Below are 19817 nucleotides of genomic sequence, written 5' to 3'. Positions count from 1 at the left end.
AAATGAAGGAAAAATTTATCCTTGTATTGGAATGCAGACAAATGAAGTTTCTGTCTTTTGGTCAGAAGCACAATACTTGTCATGTAGTAGGTATGCGGTGTCAATTCCGGTAATCTCTCTTACTTCACTTTTTCTAAGTTCATTTGCACCCAAATTTAAGCAACTGAATATAATTAAGAACATTTAAATATCTAGAAGTTTTATTCTTTCATTTTGAACAAAAACAAACTACCTCTCTCTATATATACTTTACAGAATTTTAAAACAATCAATACTCAAAGATTTATGTTATTTTAAAAATGGGGCATGAATATCCTAGGTTCATATTAAATCTTTCTTTAACAGAATCTATTCATCTGGAAAAGTCATATGTTTCTTCGGATTATTTTTTAAAATTTAATCTAAAAAACCCACAGATAAAATGAAGGCATCTTTTAATTAATATAACTTCCAAAACAATAGAACAGTTCCAACATTCGGATTTTGGAGGAATTGTGTGATTTTTAAGGGTGGTAGACTTGTCTCTACAAATTTATTTTGTTTAGGATAGTATTTAAATACTTTTTAACTGATTGAACTGACATCAGTGGATGGCAGGAAGGCATTCTGTGTAGCAAGGAAGAGAACCAACCTGGGGTTCAAAAGTTACCTGGGATCATACGCCAATAGAATAATGAATCTATTATAGTACAAAGTTAACTGTAAAGAGCGTCATTGTATGCATTGTTTTGCCTTCCATATGCCATGAGGCATAATGAATTTAATGGAGGGATGGAGAGAGAGAGAGAGAGAGAGAGAGAGAGAGGGGAAAGGGGTGTGGGTTGGGTGGCTGTTTGCTTTCTTCCTAAGTTCTCCGAAGGGGCCAGTCTTGGTCTCAGCCAAGCCTGAGCTATCAGCCTCCTTCAGCCATTATGCTGTCTCTGGATTTATGGTGGTCACGTAAAAGCACTGATTTACAGTAAGCAACTGAAAACTGGCTATACAGGAAAAGCAGTTTTGGGAGGACTGTATCTTTTGCTCCTCTCTGCCCTTTAACAGACCTCAGACAGATTTGAATTACTGGTGTAGAGGCTCGTTTTGCTTTCAGTATAGGGGGGTCTGTCCCCAATGCTCTGTGTAAATCTGTTAAGGACCTTTCTTCAAGTGTTTATAACATTTCTGTCTTCAGGGCTGAGAATCAGGATGAATTATCTCCTATTTATGGCTTATCATAGTTCAGGAATTTAATAGATTCAAGTATTACAGAATTTATAACCTAAGAAATGATTTGGCATATAATGTCCTTGTGGAATTATTTTATATGTGTGTGTGTGTGTACACACACACACACACACACACACACACACTATGCTTTAGGAAATATGCTCCTTCATTTCATTATAGTGGTGTGTGTTGCAGTTTGCTCAACTCCTTTTTTTACTATTGTGTCAGCTGTGTTTCTGTGTCTCCTTCTCCCTTTAGGCCATTTCAACCTGGTCATTTCTAAAAGCCAGAAGAGAGAGAGAGGGAGACAGAGTATCTAAATAAGTTAATAGAATTTCATGTGTGCTATGACATTGAAAGTGGGCTTAATAGAATCGTCAACAAATTTTTCATTTTAGTGTATTTTTTCTCTAGATTCAAAACCGGTTAACTTCTACTCACATTTTGTCACATTTTATAGTTCTTATATTTAAGACATTACACTTTGGAATATCTGGCCTTTTATTATTAATGCTTGCCTCCCTATTTTTTTAAGAAAAAATCCAATTATACTTGAAGTTTATAAAAAGTCAATATTCAAAAATTAATTTCACAGATAACTTTTTCAACATGACCTATTGCACAAAGTGTAATAAAAACACTGATTTTTTTTCAGAGATTTGACCTGTGGTTCACATTTAAAAGTCAGACATTCATTTTATGGAGTTGCTCATCAAATTAAATTTTATTTGGTATGTCAACGTTTTATAGTGTTATATTGTTATTGGTCAGAATACATGTGTTAGTAAAACATAAATCTTGTTCTCTGGCAAGAAATCTAACCATGAATGGTTAACTTGACTGGTATCATTCTAAATTTCAGGACTCCCAGAAAAGTATGGACTAATTGGAATTGTATTGGGACTAGGATTCCTCCAGAGGGAAGCAATGGTATATTTTTCTAATAGTTTAGAGACTATACTTTTTGCATTTTTTTCCATTGTGGGAGAGAAAAAAAAGAAAGATTATTGGCTCTCAAACGCTGGCAAGTAGCTCTGTATCTTACTAATTTGCTAAGCCAAACAGTCCCTACTTTGAGGAGCTTACTTGAAGGGGTGCTTTAGAGTCTGACTTACCTTCCATGGTTCCAGTGGGTGCCCAGTAAAAATAGTCATCATTCTGTATTATGATACCTCAGAAATCAGTCTTATTTTATTTACAATTTGTAGGCTGATGACTTTCCAAAGATGATTACAAGTATCATTTTTTACAGTAAGTTTATAACACTTAAAAAAAAAAGTCAGAGTAAAAAAAATTGTCTTTAATGTAAAAAAAAGGGCAGAGAAAATGTAACGGCAACCAGAGACCAGGGACAAGATGTTTATAAAAATTTAATATTAAATTTAGCTCTGACATTCATATGCTATTATATTGTTATTTCGTTTTTCCATTGGTTCAGATTTTTATATACTTATGCCATTTCTTTCCCAACTAAATTTAAACTCCAAGAAGGAGAAATGTCTCATACTTTTTTGTTGTCTTCTGTATCCATCACAGTACCTTTCTTGAACACAGTAAATACTCCAGAAACATTTTTATTGGTTCTGACAATGTATGAATATTCCATGCATTTTCATGAATTTAGAAAATATTTTAAATAATTGAGGGACTACAAACTTGCATCCTTAAGTATATATTTAATCTACATTTTCTGGCTACACTACTCAGCTCTCAAAATGGATCCTAGTGATGACAATTATATCTAAAAAACAATGCTCATAACTTTTGATGCATCAATGTCTCCCCCAGCACATCTCTGGGGATTTAACCTATCTGTAGGTGCTTTTTGTAAAAATTTTTGTTAGAGCTGTGGCTTTACATGCAACAGAGCTGAGTTTCTAAACTTTTTATGGATAATCTTAATGTTCTAATTTTCTTATGAACTTCTTACTTCATATGCTGACACTATTAATTACTTTGTCTTTTTGTTCAGAGATGTTACTTTTCTTATCTTAAACTCTTAGTAGGTGAGAAACAACTTTGAGAATGCAAATATTTCTTTTTCCAATTCTTTCCTGAACTTGTTGGCAAAGCATGTACTTCTTTTCACCTGTTTTTAAAAGAGTGTATTTCCTTCATCAAGAATATTTATAAACTTCCCTAACTTTAAACAGGTCAGACTGAAATTGGGCCCTCTACCAACCGACTAAAAGATCTAGAATTCACCAAAAGCACAAATGGAATATAGTCCATGGAATAAAAAGCTCTAGTTGTCATAGAATGGCCTTGACCTCAGTTATCAATCATGAGGGTGCATGAAAACATTGAGGAAAGAGTAGAGAACATCACTACTATTTCTAACAGGATATTCCAATATCAGCTGCAGGAATTTTGTGTGCTCCTGTTTTTACTTCATTAGTAATTCAATATGTCTGATTTGCCTACACAATACTTTCAACTTAGTTTACCCATCTGACCTGGAACAAAGTGAAAGCACATTCTGCCCAGTTGAAAGGTCTCCTGGCAAGTTGGTTAGCAACAGGCTTGCCAGTCTCAGTTCAGTTAGCAAAGAATAAACACATTTCACTTGACAATTACTAGTGTACTAACTTCCTCACTCTGCAGTTTTCTATTTTATATTCTTAGAACAGTTTTCCCCCTTGTTATTCAACTTTTTACTTGTAATTCTTGCCTCTTCAACAATATTTCCAATTTCTTGAGGTAGAGGTTTCTACTTTTCTTGGTGGCCGTGATGAACACAGTTTAATTGCAAAGAACAGGAATCGAATAAAAGTTTATTTGAAGGGAGAAACGATACAACAGTCTTACATCTTCCCTCCATAGTTTAACTTTGTGGCTTGAGATGTACCAATTAAGAAATCAGGCTATGGCTTCTGCAAGTATCACTTTTACTGTAGTTCTCTAGAATTTGGTCAGTCGGGAATGGCTACTTGTAACACTGCAAATACACGTGACATGAGGGTTCTGCGAGAAATACAGGTGCTCCGCCGTGTCTGACAAGACGCCCTGAGAATGACGCCCAGAAACTGCCCGTCTAAGCCGGTGGCGTCCGCTGAGCCCGACGCGCACCTGCACCTGCTGACGGGGCAGCGCGGGACGGAGCGAGGACGTCCCTTAGTCCTACCCTCTGCGCTCTAGGAGACGAGGGCCTGGGCGTCGTCACCCACAGCAGCCGGAGCAGAGGGAGCCACCTAATGCCGGACTCAGGTCATGTGTGTCCCGGGTGCTCTGCCTCCGCGGATACCTCCGCAACTTCGAGCAGCCCAGCCCCACTACGTTCAAAACTGTATTTATGGTTGTCAAGGCGCACACCGAAAAGCTCGCTCCGCACCCCCAGAGCGCGCGAGGCCTCCTAGCCTGGAAACAAGCCCCTCCCAGTGCAGCTGTCGCCGCCGCCCGCGGGCTCCTTTCACTTTCTCACGGCCAAGTACCCCAGAGGGGCGCCGCTGCCGCCACCGCCGCTGCGCCCTCCCGCCGACTCCGCCCGCACCGCCTGGCTACCAGCCCCGCCCGCTCGGGCCCGCCCTCCCCAACAGTTTCTGCCTGCGATTGGCACTCGCGAGAGGCAGCTCCGGTTCGCCCATCCCATTGGCTGGACCCTCTTGTCAGTCCTACGATTGCCCGCCACTGCCTCCGCCTCCCTGAAAAGCCGCCCTCCTATTGGAGGAGACTGCTTGCAGGGGGCGGGCGGGGAACTCGGTCCGGCTGCTTTCGGTCAATCGCAGCAGCCCAGCGCCGGGAGGGAGGGCGGCGGGGGGGGAACATCTGGCCGGCGCCGCCGCGTGCGTGCGTGGTGCGTCCCCCCGCCCCTCCCCCCGCCCCCCCCCCCGCCCCCCGGCCCGGGCTCCGAGCTCGCTCCTCGCTCGCTCTTCGCTCGCTCGCTCCCTCGCTGTGTCTGGCAGGCTGTGGCCGCCGCTGGGCTGCTGCCATGGGGAGCCGTTGAGAGTGGGGCCTCTTCGCTCCGCCGCGCTCCTCCGGCTGCCAGCGGGGGTGGGTGGGCGGGAGGGAGGGGGCAGGGGGAGCGGGCGACGGAGCCGGGATTGGGGGGCGGGGGGGCCGGGAGGGAGGGAGGGGGACCCGCGGAGGAGGAAGCCCACCAAGTCCGGCGGCGGCGGCGGCCGGGAGGCGGAGGACGCGGCGGCGGTGGGGACGCGGTGACTTAGGGCCGCTCCGTGTGAGTCCCGGCGCCGGACCCGGCCCCGACCCGGCGCCCCCTCCGGGCCCTGGAGGGCGGGGCGCCGGCTGTGCGGCCCCGGCCGGCGGGGCAGTGCGGGCGGGCGGGCGGGCGACCGGGCCCCGCGAGTGGAGTTAGTTTGTGCGGGTGGAGCTAGGGGTGACGGGGGGCGCCGCAGCGGCGGGGGCCGGGTGCGGGGCCGGGCCGCCGCAGCTGCGGGTCGGGCGGGGTGCGGCCGGTGCAGCTGCGGCTCGGGGCGCGCTCCGGCCGGTGCAGCTGCGGCGGCGCCTCTCGGGGGCGGGGGACGCGGGGCGGGGGCTTGGGAGCGGTGCAGCTGCACGGCGCCGGGACGGCCGTGGCTCCGGGGACCCTTGCAGCTGCGGCGGCGCCCGCGGGGAGGCCCCTCCCGGGCCGGGGCAGTTGCCGGGGGCTCGCGCCGCGGCGGCAGGGAAGCAGTAGCAGCCACCCTCCCCCGGCTTCTTACGACTTTTCTTTTGTTGTTGCCGTGACCCGGGTCTGTTTTCTTGTCTGTTGTTTAAGGTGTTTTCCTGCTGCACCGGCTCTACGCCCTCCACCTCCTTCCCTGTGGTTTAACCTTCCTCTTTCCCCTAGTGTTTTATGCACAGCCAACTACGTAAAGATTTGCATTTCTTCCCCCCTCCCTGCTCCGCACCCCCGCCCCCACCTCCTTGAAAAACAAAACCCAACCTCGCAAAACCTCTCCGGACCTGAGGCTGCGAGGCGCAGAGGGGCTGATTTGTGGAGTGGGAGTCGCTGGCCCATTGCGGTGCTCGGGGCTCATTAAACTGTCACTCGCCCCCCACCCCACTGGGTAAATGGGGTGATTAATGTCTGATATATTGGAATGAGGCGAGGGCATTTGTGCAGAATAGGTGGTGTGGCTGAGAAGGAATTTATCCCCAAAGAGTGCCTCCTGAAATAGGCATTCGTAATTATGTCATTCATCGCGAAGTTAGAGAAAGTTGGGTTTGCGACTTTGGGAAAGCAAGAAGCACAGGATAGAGACCTTGGTCTTTGTTACTCTTTATTTAACTCTTGGTCATGGTTTTCTAATGAGAACGGAGCGGTTATCACCAGGACTGTGACACTTGCGCCTCAGGCCCCAGCGCCTTTTCTGCTGCACTCTCCCACAAGAGTCTGTGGAGACTTCGACATTCACAGATGTCGCAGCCCCTTGCAGGGCACTGGGCAGGCCAGCCCGGGTTACGTTACAATTTCATCAGCCATTCGAAAAGACCCGCAAATCTAGCTGAAAAGTTCCCCAACTTGCTAGACCTGGCTTCCCCCACCCCTTCCCCCTTTCTCCCTGAAAGGTTTTCTTGTGATCATGAACATTACAGAGTGACCCAAAAAAAGATTGTTATGGGACACAGATCAAGGGGAAGACCAAGTTCTCTTTCTGAGCAGAAAGTCGGATCAGATACGCAGATGCAGCATTCATTTTAAGTGGCTGTAGCAGGTTGTATCTGTTTATTAATTTGTCTCATTGAACTGAAGTACTTTCCAGGATTTCAGAAAGTGCAGTTTCAGCTTGTTGATATTGAGAGTTGAAATTTGCATTAACTGGCAGGGTGAGAAATTTTACTGAGAAGGTAGTTTTAGATAAGTAGTTATATAAGAGTGAAATAATAAGGTGAACCAGGTTGAAGTAGTAGTTCTGAATAGTCTTCCAGCATTCTGAGACATGTATACCATTATCTCAGCAGAAAAAAAAAAAAAATTGAAGTGCCGTAATAATGTTGAAATGGGACTGGAGATGTCAAATGGGTTGGTTTAAAAATATCCCTAAGCTGCCTTTGAAACTAAACGTTGGAGTTGAATAAAAGTGAATCTGGATTTCCTGAATAGCACCGTGGCTTGAGTGTGCTGTCAGTATGTAAGCCAGTCCACCAACTTAAGACAGAAGTGTTGCTATTCCATAAATACAGTAGAACTCCATATGCTGAGTTTTTCAATTTCTTCTGTTAGAAAGTTTGGAAAAAAAGGGAGACTTTGAAGTATTTTGTTTATACTAACAGAAGAGAAAAGTTCTCCTAAGAAAAAGCTGGTGGCAGGAGTGTAGAGGAGTAGCATATGGCATTAAAAGGAGCACAGCTGGAGGTAGCATTTCCATCTGAACATGATGTCAGAGCAGCTGACAGCCTGCCATCCCTCAGCCTTTTATTCTAACACACAGACAGGGAGTTAGTGTGTGCGGATCTGTGGTGGAGAAGGTATCTCATTCCTCTCTAACATCATCTCCACTTTGCATCTGTCTCTTAGTCTGCTTTTTTTCCACCGATGTAACAGACCTGGAGCCAGCAAGACTCAGAGGAAAGGACTTAATCAGGTTTATGTGTCCTAAAGGTAGGAGTAGCAAGAGATTAGATGGAGTATATTTCTGTTTTGGTGTTTATTTAATTTTAAAAAATCACATTACTTTTCTAATCCAGTTTAAGAATAAAATACGAACTTGAGTATTAAATGAACATCTTATTGGAGTTGAGAGTCTTGGGCTTGTTTAGTTTTAATTTCTATCCCTCTTGCTCGATCGGGTAAATAACTTTAATATGCAGAAATATTTCAAGTTTTGAAATGTTAAGAAAGGCTTTGAAATATTGCTTTTTGAGATCAATTTGGATTAAAATCCATTTTTTGTTGTTGTTGTTCACTGCTATTTAGATTTCTTTTGCTTTTGGAGTCGGGGGGAGAAATAGTAAACTGTATGGAATCCAGCATTCAAACTTATATGAGAAGATTTTTCTAGTTAAGAAGCTAGATTGTTGTGTAATTAATTCCACTGTGAAACTTTATTCTTCAAAACATTCAGCAGCACTACTGAAACATACAGCTGTAGTGCTTTTATAACCGAAGGGTTTTTTTAAAAGAAAAAAAAAAAAAACTTTTGTCCCCAGGAGAATAGTTTGACTGGTTTCCTCATTTCTCTTTCAAATATATATTTAAGAGATCTTTTATTTCAGCATAACGATAATTATTTGCAGGAGTTTTTGTGTTAGCGACTAATTTAGAACTTGTAGATTTGAGCTGCCTGAATTGGCCAGACAGCTGTAATCGCACTCCTCTATTCTTAATCTCTTTATCTGGGCAGCAGCTGCCATATGGCCACAGTCAGCTGGATCAGATGTTTATAAGCTTCCTTCTTCGTCCCTCTCTGTCCTCTCAGCCTCCTAATTTGATCACGGCTACCTTGTGAGCTGCCCTCCAATCTTTATTTTTAGCCCTCTCAAGGATTAGGATTGATGTTAGCTGTGGGGCACTTGAAGTGATTGTATTGTAAATCTTGGTTTATTCTAGCAGTGGCGTCTTGCAGAATGTATTGGGTTAGGATGAAAGTTTTAGCCCATTTTGGGCAAAGTGTAGAAGAAGCAGGGAAGTAATTTTTAAATATTAAATTAATATGTATCCATTCCCCAAATGCACTTTTTGAGATGGATGGTGTGGAACTTTGCTTCTGGTCATAGGAAAGGGGAAGTCAGGTTTAAGGAGTTGAATTTTGTGGTTCAATTTTGACCCTTTGTACATCTGCGTCTCTCCTGCCTCCATTTTACCCTCTTTCACCAGAAAATAAGGGCAACAGTGCATATTTGAAAGAATAAAAGCTAGTGGGAAAACAAAATATATCAAATTATGTTGAAACAAAGTATTTTCTGTTGACTGAGGTATCGGGGAGTCAAAAGAATAGTTTCTCTTTTACTAGCAAGACTTTTTTTTTCTTTTTTTGTATGGTGAACCTGTAAAGCTTTTGAGTTTCATTTGAATGTAATATGCCTTTATTTAAAAGTTTGCATTAATTTTAATATGGAACTCATTTTGCTTTGCAACAGATCAAAGTTTAGATGAGAATTTTCGGAGTTAAATAAAGCCCTTCTGGTTCTTAATATTCTAGATGTACAGATTTTACAAAGAAATATAACCATTTCTTTTTCTCAATTCATTAAAAAAAATTTGGATTTGTTCATAGTAGAGATGATCTTTTCCATCTGTTGGTGTAGTTCCTTCTGATCTCATACATGTGTGCTATACCTGCAAATCTTAAGGCATTAACATCTGTTTTTATACACAGGGCTTTTGTTGTTTTAACACTCTGACTTTAAAAGTAAGTTGTTTGCTAATTTCTGGACTAATTATGCGGTTTCATTTTTTTTTTTCTTGATTCAGCCAAATGTGTGTTTAAATTGTGCTTGCTAAGTGCAGTCAAGTATCAAAAGTAATAAAATAAAAAAGGATGGTTGAACAAGTTTTCTGAATCTTCCAGAATGTGTTTGGGACTTTTCTTTGTTCATTATTTGAGTTGTTCCCTTTGAAATTAAAGCTATTTTGTAGGTTTTGTAGGACATAATTTGATGATTAGAGTTAATTAAATTTCTTCTGAAAGAGACCTAAATTCTTATTCTCAGTAAGAGACTGTACTGAAATTAACGCTTTTAAAACTTGACTAAAAGTTCAAGGAAGGTGGAGATGCATCAGAGACTGTTTGGCTGGGGTAAGAAGTTTCAAAAGTGTACATTTTTCTTCTTGCATTTGGTTCTGTGTGTGTGATTTGGTAGTGCTTGGGTCATTAGCCTGATTAAAATTCAGGGACATGTACCTCCGTGGCCCAAGCTGATTTTTTTTTTTTTAATGGGGACTAGAGCCTTGAAAAGTTGTTCCTAAGCAGGCTCTCATGAGAAATTTCTCTCTTCCCAGGTTATGAAGACAGTATGGAGTTTCCAGACCATAGTAGACATTTGCTGCAGTGTCTGAGCGAGCAGAGACATCAGGGTTTTCTTTGTGACTGCACTGTTCTGGTGGGAGATGCCCAGTTCCGAGCGCACCGAGCTGTACTGGCTTCATGCAGCATGTATTTCCACCTCTTTTACAAGGACCAGCTGGACAAAAGAGACATTGTTCATCTGAACAGCGACATTGTTACAGCCCCAGCCTTCGCTCTCCTGCTTGAATTCATGTATGAAGGGAAACTCCAGTTCAAAGACTTGCCCATTGAAGACGTGCTAGCAGCTGCCAGTTATCTCCACATGTATGACATTGTCAAAGTCTGCAAAAAGAAGCTGAAAGAGAAAGCCACCACAGAGGCAGACAGCACCAAAAAGGAAGAAGATGCTTCAAGTTGTTCGGACAAAGTCGAGAGTCTCTCTGATGGCAGCAGCCACATGGCAGGCGATTTGCCCAGTGATGAAGATGAAGGGGAAGATGAAAAATTGAACATCTTGCCTAGCAAAAGGGACTTGGCGGCCGAGCCTGGGAACATGTGGATGCGATTGCCCTCGGACTCAGCAGGCATCCCCCAGGCTGGCGGAGAGGCAGAGCCACACGCCACAGCAGCTGGAAAAACAGTAGCCAGCCCCTGCAGCTCAACAGAGTCTTTGTCCCAGAGGTCTGTCACCTCCGTGAGGGATTCGGCAGATGTTGACTGTGTGCTGGACCTGTCTGTCAAGTCCAGCCTTTCAGGAGTTGAAAATCTGAACAGCTCTTATTTCTCTTCACAGGACGTGCTGAGAAGCAACCTGGTGCAGGTGAAGGTGGAGAAAGAGGCTTCCTGTGATGAGAGTGATGTTGGCACTAATGACTATGACATGGAACATAGCACTGTGAAAGAGAGTGTGAGCACTAATAACAGGGTACAGTATGAGCCTGCCCATCTGGCTCCGCTGAGGGAGGACTCGGTCCTGAGGGAGCTGGAGCGGGAGGACAAAGGCAGCGACGACGAGATGATGACCCCCGAGAGCGAGCGGGTCCAGGTGGAGGGCGGCATGGAGAGCGGTCTGCTGCCCTACGTCTCCAACATCCTGAGCCCGGCGGGCCAGATCTTCATGTGTCCCCTGTGCAACAAGGTCTTCCCCAGCCCGCACATCCTGCAGATCCACCTGAGCACGCACTTCCGTGAGCAGGACGGCCTGCGCAGCAAGCCGGCCGCCGACGTCAACGTGCCCACCTGCTCTCTGTGCGGGAAGACGTTCTCCTGCATGTACACCCTGAAGCGCCACGAGAGGACTCACTCGGGCGAGAAGCCCTACACGTGCACCCAGTGCGGCAAGAGCTTCCAGTACTCGCACAACCTGAGCCGCCACGCCGTGGTGCACACGCGCGAAAAGCCGCACGCCTGCAAGTGGTGCGAGCGCAGGTTCACGCAGTCCGGGGACCTGTACCGGCACATCCGCAAGTTCCACTGTGAGTTGGTGAACTCCTTGTCCGTCAAAAGCGAGGCGCTGAGCCTGCCCGCTGTCAGAGACTGGACCTTAGAAGATAGCTCTCAAGAACTCTGGAAATAATTTTATATATATATATAAATAATATATATATACCTATATATAAATAGATCTCTATATAGTTGTGGTACGGTCTAAAAGCAGTCTTGTTTCCTGGAACTGAAAGGTTGGGGTATTAACTTGTTTTTGCACTTTAGAATAGCATGAGAATCTCACTAATTTAGCATTCTGGTAAAAGAAACTTTAGAGCAAGTCGGAGAATAGAGAGGTGTTTTTCTTTCTTTCAAGGGGGGTAGGGGAAGTAAGCCAATAAGAACCTTTGAAACAAATCGTCCTATCACAAAATGCTTTCCTAGGGCCTATTTTGTCAGCACTGCGGTGTCTTTTGAGCTCTCTCTTTTTTTCCCACCTTTTCTTTTTTTTTAAGTAGAAATTCCCTCCGGTTTTATTAGCCTCTTTATATGTCTCAAATTGCATGAATCTTTTCTGGCTGTTGGAAACCTGAATGCTTTTAGACCCAAATGGAAAATTTCTGAAATGCTGGATTATCTATTTTTAAACAAGCAGTTGACTTAAAACTTTCTGTGGCAACTTCTGGTTTTCTGACGGTTCCCAATGAGAGAAATTCTGAAAGTACACTGGGATCACTGGGACGCTGTCTTTGTGAAGGTTTGCTTGGGATGAAAAAGGATATTGCAGCTTCAGCAGTGTTGAACTGTGTGTTGAAAAATGTGAATTACTGTTATTGTATACTGTAATTGATTACATGGGCTGGGGGGGTGTCAAAGGACTTGACAGGTTGTGTTGATGCTCTTAGTTGAGTCTTGAAAAGTAAATATTAACGCTACAGAAATGCATGAGTTTCAATATATTTTTTGTCTTTGTTTGCATTGTATAACTTTAACGAGTGAGTTTAAAATTATTTAATTTCCTTAGAAAAATAGCACCATTTGGAAAAAAAAAACCTGGTGTTATGAAGAACGTTAATGCACTGTTTTTATTTTATATAATTTAAATTGACTTTCCCACTGTCTTTAAGTTGAAACTGTTAAGCTGAATAAAAACTTAAGCTGCAAATTGATAACTTCGCTACATAACAAGGAAAATATAAATGTTTACAAAAGGCTTAAAGATTTGCATGTGCAGTGTGCATTTTATAACAAAACTTCTAATTGCACAAAACCCAGGCCAGCTCAAAGTTTAGATGTACACATTTACCCAGTTGAGCGTTTTTAGAGTAACTACTGCACAAATTGACAATAGGTCATTCTCTTCTTTTGCTCCCCTTTTCTTTTTCTCCCCTTCTTCCTTTCCCTCCCTTCCTCCTTCCCCCCCCCCCCCCCCCCACCCCCCCCCCCCAAACTCATGAAAAGATTCTATGGACTGAAAAAGCCCCAGGCTGAAAGGACTGGACTGCCTTGATTGACATGGGGAAGGGGGTTAGTAGACTATGTGTATCGCGGCAGCAGAGGCTGCAGCCCAACGTGTGGTTTTAATGACCAGCACGCAGGGCAAAGCATTTTGCACAGTGTTTGTTTTCCTGTCTTGCACTTACAAATAAGGTCTATGGGAGTAGCATGGAAAACGTTTGCTGTTTTTCCCTTTTTTTTTTTTAATTGCTTTTGTTTAAAATTTGATCGCCTTAACTACTGTAAACATAGCCTATTTTTGTGCTTAAGATACTGAATGGAAAACTCCATTGTGTGTTGCTGGACTGTTTTGGAAATATTTGGTCAAATGTGTGTTAATTTGGCTGTAATGGCATTTAAAGCAAACAAACAAACAAAAAAAGCTGTGAAAATGGCCTTGGAGCATTATCTTTAGTTACTTGAAGAGTTTCTAGTTTTTTTTAAATACAGTTTATGTTAAAATAATTTTTATTAATTTAGAGAAGACAATCAATGTCTGTGAGAAAACGGACTTTCTTTTGGATTTTCTTTTTGTGGTCATTGTGAGTGATTGCTTTTTCCTTTTATTAGTTTCACATTCTTCCTTTGTTCTAAAACTTAGACTGACATCTAGCTTTGACAATCATAGTATGTTTTATTTTCCTGAGGGGGGAATAACTTATAATGCTGTTTAGTTTTGTACTATTGGTGTGTTGGTGAATTTTTAAACTGTGTGCTAACTGCAATAAATTATATGAACTGAGAATTTTTGTGCGTTTTTTAAATTGTGATTGTGTACTACATAGATCCTAAATATGTATCATACATGGCATCTCTCTTTTTAATACCAGTTCTGTTCAGAGCTTATGAATTATTAGAATGCCTTAAATCACTCAAATGGAAGTGTGCAAACATTTTGCTTCTAGTCATTTAAGAAGATACTAAATGCACATTTAAAAAATGTGACCCAGTTTCTATAGCCTAGATCAGGAATGTTAAGGTAACTCTCTAGAAATTTGTGAATCTGTGAAACCTCAAGTGGCAGCATAGATTTTTTGTACTGTGCTGTACAACTACTAATCCATACACCATAAGTCATATTTTCATGGGTAATTTTATCCTAAGTTGATTGGTCAAATCTATTCTTCTGTGTTCTGGTTTAAGTGGAAAATTGAAGGAGACCGGATGTCTTAATTTGGAAAAATGCTTGGCTAACGACTGGAATTCTAGGCAATCGAATTAGCAGGCATTCGACTGTTCAAGAATAGCTGTATACGTCCTCTTTGTTCCTGGGAGAACTCAAAAGTTCCCAGGTTTTAATTCCTAAGTTTTAACTAAAATGTAATTAAGTTCATGCAACCATTTAAAAAAACTGTTCCGTAATTTTTGTGATCGTCCCAACTTCATGCTTGCCTCATTGGGCTTGTCAAGGTGAGAAACATTTGCTGGTTGACCTAAAGAATTGACAGAGCACTCACACGTGCCAGACAGTTCTATAGAGGAATTGTTACACGCCGTCGTCCTAAGTGTGAGCACGGCTGGCACCGACCTGAGAGTTTTTGTAAATCCTGGAATCTATAATTGTCCATAACTTCCAGCCTTAAAGATACCTATGAAAATACAGTTTTACATGATTGTCAAAATTAAATACATTTATATTAGTGACCTATAGTAAGGTTAATATTCTTAACTTTGTTGGAAGTGGGATATAAGGTCTGGAGCTTGAAAATGTACCAGTTGTAAGTTCCCTGATGGCTTTGGATGGGAATCCCGAAAGATTGTCATAAAGCGCAATCAGTAATTTACTATTTGGGATCCTATGTTTCCCTTTTTTTGTTGAAACAGGCTTTCTGTTACATGAAACTCACTTGGTTTTAACTAACCAAACATTGTTTCACATGAAAGGGTCACAGCATCTCAAAGCTTTCTGAGGATATCGAGAGTTGTAATTTAGTTCCACTGACTAGCATCTAATTTTAAATGAGGAGCATTATCTTAACTGGATCCACTTATAAAAACAGTATTTTGACATGAACTTTGGAAGAAATAACTTCTTAAAACATTCCTCGCAAAACTAGAACAATTACACAAATCGCCACATTTTATAAGTGAAGGAATCAGTTGTTCACTACATTTTTTAAAAAGGAAATTAATTTTTCACGTAATCATGTTGGAAACCATTCAGTTTGCTCTCCCCTTTGACATCGGGCTGATACATAAGTATATTTTAAATATATGGTTTCATTTACTTTTGAAAACATCTGTTTCTTTTAGATAATCAATTATGCCCTAGATTAATGTGGGCCCAGCATTGTGTGCAAGGTGTACCCTAGGAGATCCAAGAAGTATGCAATGTTAAGGATACTGGTTTTGGATTTCCTTTCTAGTTAATCATGCTACCAGATTAATAGGTGAATCAAGTAGAGTTTTGTTTTTTTTGTTTTTGGTTTTTTTAAAATACGCTTGTCGTAATGATCTACAAACAGGTTACTGGAAGACTAGAAAAAGGTAAACATTTTATTAAAATTATAGAGCTCATATTAAAATGGCTGAAATACTTATTTTTCAGGTAAAACAAAAGTTTTGAACTGTTATCAGAGAAAACAATTGTTTTTTTAACCCAAGAAGTAATAGTACTTAAAAAATCTTGAATCTCCCAAAAGTTTTATCACTAGAACGCAAAACATATAAAAACTTGACTTTAAAAATCCCATTGTACCAGATTAGAATTAAAAAAAAAAAAAAAACTCACCATCTCAAAATTTCCTGTATTGTATGACTACATTTTATTATAAAGCTTAAAACATTCTTTGGTTTCTAGTATAATGAGGGAAACTTTCACATACATCTGTATAGCAAACTCAGATAATTTTAGTTTTAATTTGTAGATATTGATCTAAATTTTTCATTATAATTGTTTCCATGTCTGAAACTTACTGATAAGGTACAGTGAATTGAGTAAGTGTGAATTTTGAAATCCAGGACCGAAGAGCTCAATCCTTCTCTTTAAAGTCATTTGCCATTAAAATGCTAGAGATAATACCATTTTTTTAAAAAAAGCAATAATTTTATTTTTAAAAGCAAATAACTTTTAGGAGTTTCATTTTGGCTACAGTCCAAGTTTACAAAACTGATAGGATTTTTGTCTCTTATGTTAAAAATTTCCTGCCTTTGGCCTGCTGAAACATGGCAAAGTATCTTTTGTATGTGATCCTTTGGTCCAAAATGTAGAACCATTTATCTTTTGACTTTGTCGATGTAGTTACATAGAAACATTTTATGTTTCTAGCCTTCCCCACCCCTCCTTAGATTTTCTTAGTATTATAAAAGGAGAGCTAAAGCAGTCAGATCATACTGATGATGCTGGAGGCTTTTAGAAATATTCATTCATTTACAGAGACATTTTAGAAATTAAACTTTTAGCATTTTGCAAACTGATCCCTTAAAAATCTTGTCTAATTAATTTCTGTAACTTCTTGTGGAAGAAACTGAACTCCAAATTTAAAACATTGTAACAAGGAAGGGTGAGGTCATAGAAATGAAACGGTAACTTGAAAAGTTTTTAAGCCCAATTACTTTATAAGTATCTGCTTACACTAAATAATTTGTTGAATTAATTGTCCAGATAATTCAGGCTCATAGAATAGCTTTTTCCTAAAATATTCAAGCTCTTGAAAGAAATCAGGTTTTTTTTTTGAGAGAGAGAAATGAACTATCTAGTTAAGTTTCCTGATTCTATTCTAACATTTACTAATTTACTGTTACTCTTGATCCCTAGGATTAAGTGAGCATGGTACTTTCCTCTGGCTGAAGGGTAGTTTGCAAAACAATTCTGTCAAAACTAAAATGTTTCTTGAAGTTTACAGGCACTTGTCCCCCTTTTCTAATTGTCTTCAGGAATGGGTTTGCAGTTGAGCTTGCATTTTGCTATAGGAGGCAATTCTCTCTAGTTCGTTTGGCAGGAGAGGAGCAAAAACCCAATTTGGCTTTAAAATGTAGCACATTAGTCAGTAACAGTTTCAGTGAGGATATTTAGAGTGGCTTTGAGAGGCCGTGTGACACAGAGAGTCCATTCACCGAAATGACTTATTTACAGTTTATTATAATCTCTGTAGTTAATCATTAAATCAAGTAGCTTTTAGTCAATGTCCATATGCAGGCTTAATATGACTATATAGGAATTTTTAAAAGTCATATTGGCCTAAATACTCAAGTTTGTAAAAAGTATATTTGTAGTTAATATGAAGTGGTACATGGAAAAATGTATTTGAATATTTGTAAACATTTATAGGCTAGATTAACTCTGTTGTTTACATACATAATGCATGTAAGTACAATGATACTGAGGTTGAAAGACTAGCATAGCCTTATTTACGCGTGCTGTGCCCAATCAGAGCTAACTTTTCATATGAGATAGAGCTTAGAAGAATTAACCACGTGTAAGTTTAAAATATAGATTACTCAAAATGATGTATAAATAAGGACAGAGTCACCTCTTTTTAAAAAATCATACTTAGTACAGTGTGCACTTCAACTTTGAGGGGATTACTAAACACCCTGACACTTACTTGTGTACGTCTATTGCTCTGAAATGATCTGTGATCAAAGTAGGAGCATTTAAGCTTTTAATCTGAACCTTTTAAATTTGTTCTTAAAAACAGACTAAAAATTATATGTATATATGTTTCCTGTGGACCACTTTTTGGAACTGTGTCATGTAAATGAGCTGTTTAGTAACATTGAAGTGCCTATTGCATGTTTACTAGACACACCACAACGCTTCCTAGGATGTCTATTTGGATAAGTTCTAGTAAAGCACAATGATACAATAATAGATAATTAAAACATTTAAGAAAAGCATTTATTGCTTGTGAGCCATAGCCACAGAAGTTTGTGGCATCTATTAAAAAAATCCACTTCTTCTCATTTATAACTATTTCTCTGTGTACTTAAAATCCTCATCAAATAGAAAAAATTTGAGCGTAGAACCATATTCCAAGAAAATCTAATTTATAAGGTTATTTCTATAACTGCTTTTGAGAAAGAGGGTCTCTTACATGACAGCAGGGAGAAATGGTATAGGTTTATATTCAAAGCATAGACATTATACATATGCCCTTATTGTAAAATTTAGTATCTCTTCAGAAACCTGAAGATTTTGCAACCAAATAAATGAAAAAGAAACTGAAGGCTGGCGGATGGAATATTCTTTAGGTTTTTATTTTTGTTGAGACTCAAACTAAAATTCATACTTTATAGTCTGTTCTCTGCTTTTCTCAGTGTCCTTTTATTAATTATAAGAGGGTAAATATTATGCATTGAGTGATTTTTGATACCATTGCACAATGGAATTTTTCAACCAAGTTGTTTTTGTGTGTGAATTTCTACCATTTTGAAAAATTGAAATAAATTTGAATGAAAACTACATTTGAGCTTGGCCCTATTTACCAGTCTGCACCAGCAAACCACATACATATATCCAGTCAGTGAGTCCGAAGCCTGCGGGCCAAGGAGCTGAGGCATTTCCAGGTGCTCCTTTTAATAAACCACGTTGAACTCAATGAAATCCTTAGGTTAAGAGAAAAAAAATGAAAGGATATGTTGAGGCACAATGACGTTTTGTTTTTCACACTACGTGTGAAGTCTAGAAAACGTGGTAATTTCTCACATTCTATTTATATGTTATTTTACTTGAGGGATGCCTCAAAGCAGTAGTAGAATCTCTTATGTGCAAAAGGGGGAGGGAGGGCGGGTTTGTCATCGTTTATTCAATTTGCTTTGTAAAGGTGCTTATCTTGCAGTAAAAAATAATACTTTAGTCAAAATACAGGCAGTTTGAAGGCTTGACCAGCATGGAAGAATTTTAAATGATTGAAGTGTTTCTGTTTAAAAGTCAGTCAAACAACGCCCTCGAACTATGAGGCAATCAATCCTCGTATTGTTATCCTTATTTAATAATACATATATAATTTTTTTCTCTCTCCAAAAATAACATAATTCTTAAGCCTTATAAACAAAAACAATTCCCAGCTTACATCTGTATCCCGAATTTTAAAATTTGCATTCTGGACTGGTTGCTTTTGAAATAATGAGTTAATTTTGTTATTCAAATTGCAAAAATCTAATGGCCAGAATGGCCCAATTATTCCCCATTATTTGAAGACCTATATTGTGTGTCTGATATTCTCCCCTTACAAATTGCTGTATCACATGTTCTTCCTAGAAACCACAAAAACTTAGAGCTGGAAGGGGCAAAAGTGACTTCCAGTTTATTCATCCTAAAAGTGGAAGAGCAGGTCCAGGGCAAGGCATAAGGGAAGGGAAGAGGTCCAAGGCATTCTGCAAACGTTTCATACATTACCCAAACCTTTAGGTATCTATCATTTCAGACATGAGGGTTTTTTTCTGTTTAGAGGCACATGGAAGTTGAATTCCTTGTTCGGGGCACATCTTTGATCAAGTCTGTATCTGAAATCAACATTCTGGTTATGCCCAAATGGTAAAGTTTGCAATATGTAAATATATATTTACCATGATTGCACTTACTATTGTCTGATATATACATTTACAAGTTGAACCAAAGATTGGAATTATGCTGTTGAATATTTCTCTTCCTGACTTGGATCCTATCAACTATTAAAAGAATTATCACAGCAGAACACTCTCTCCTGTGAGTGAGAAAGGCATGTTTAGGCCCATCTACCTCGGGGTCCCCAGAGCTGAGACCCTGGCTGGATTCTACTAACTGACACGCTCTCCCTCTCTGCTCCCAGCCATGAAAGGGTTGCTTAGGTTTCCAAATATGTTACTAGTTCAACCACAACG

At 40.4% G+C, this 19817-nt stretch overlaps 2 protein-coding genes across 11 annotated transcripts; one reads left to right on the top strand and one right to left on the bottom strand.

The window, feature by feature from the left end:
* Positions 1-4814: 4814 nt before the first annotated feature.
* LOC113628659 (basic proline-rich protein-like) lies at positions 4815-6160 on the bottom strand. Its single transcript, XM_027122478.1, has 2 exons — positions 6106-6160; positions 4815-5905 (listed from the first exon to the last, which is right to left on the bottom strand). The coding sequence occupies exons 1-2, from the start codon at positions 6158-6160 to the stop codon at positions 4815-4817; spliced, it is 1146 nt and encodes a 381-aa protein (XP_026978279.1).
* On the top strand, positions 5058-13758 carry ZBTB18 (zinc finger and BTB domain containing 18). Of its 10 annotated transcripts, none has more exons than XM_027122420.1 (3): positions 5304-5377; positions 7661-7744; positions 10085-13758. In XM_027122420.1, the coding sequence occupies exons 2-3, from the start codon at positions 7732-7734 to the stop codon at positions 11665-11667; spliced, it is 1596 nt and encodes a 531-aa protein (XP_026978221.1). In that variant the 5' UTR covers positions 5304-5377; positions 7661-7731; the 3' UTR covers positions 11668-13758. The 10 variants fall into 10 exon arrangements, with proteins under 10 accessions (XP_026978227.1, XP_026978225.1, XP_026978221.1 ...); XM_027122417.1 differs by having other exon boundaries at positions 5305-5377; positions 7661-9881; XM_027122419.1 differs by lacking the exon at positions 5304-5377 and adding an exon at positions 5430-6209.
* The last annotated feature ends 6059 nt before the right edge of the window (positions 13759-19817 follow it).

The sequence above is a fragment of the Aethalodelphis obliquidens genome, unplaced genomic scaffold (assembly GCF_003676395.1).
Source record: "Aethalodelphis obliquidens isolate GAN/ISIS:26980383/991018 unplaced genomic scaffold, ASM367639v1 scaffold24, whole genome shotgun sequence".
Taxonomy (NCBI): domain Eukaryota; kingdom Metazoa; phylum Chordata; class Mammalia; order Artiodactyla; family Delphinidae; genus Aethalodelphis; species Aethalodelphis obliquidens.
The sequence above is the reverse complement of the archived record's forward strand: the minus strand, read 5'-3'. Positions and strand labels throughout refer to the sequence as shown.

Bases quoted from the DNA above. Each gene is read 5' to 3' on its own strand.
- ZBTB18 (XM_027122417.1), top strand. From the start codon at position 9,857: ATGCATCAGAGACTGTTTGGCTGGG. The intron at 9,882-10,084 runs GTAAGAAGTTTC...CTCTCTTCCCAG, and splicing joins TCAGAGACTGTTTGGCTGGG to GTTATGAAGACAGTATGGAG.
- LOC113628659 (XM_027122478.1), bottom strand. From the start codon at position 6,160: ATGGGCCAGCGACTCCCACTCCACAAATCAGCCCCTCTGCGCCTCGCA. The intron at 5,906-6,105 runs GTCCGGAGAGGT...CTTAAACAACAG, and splicing joins TCTGCGCCTCGCAGCCTCAG to ACAAGAAAACAGACCCGGGT.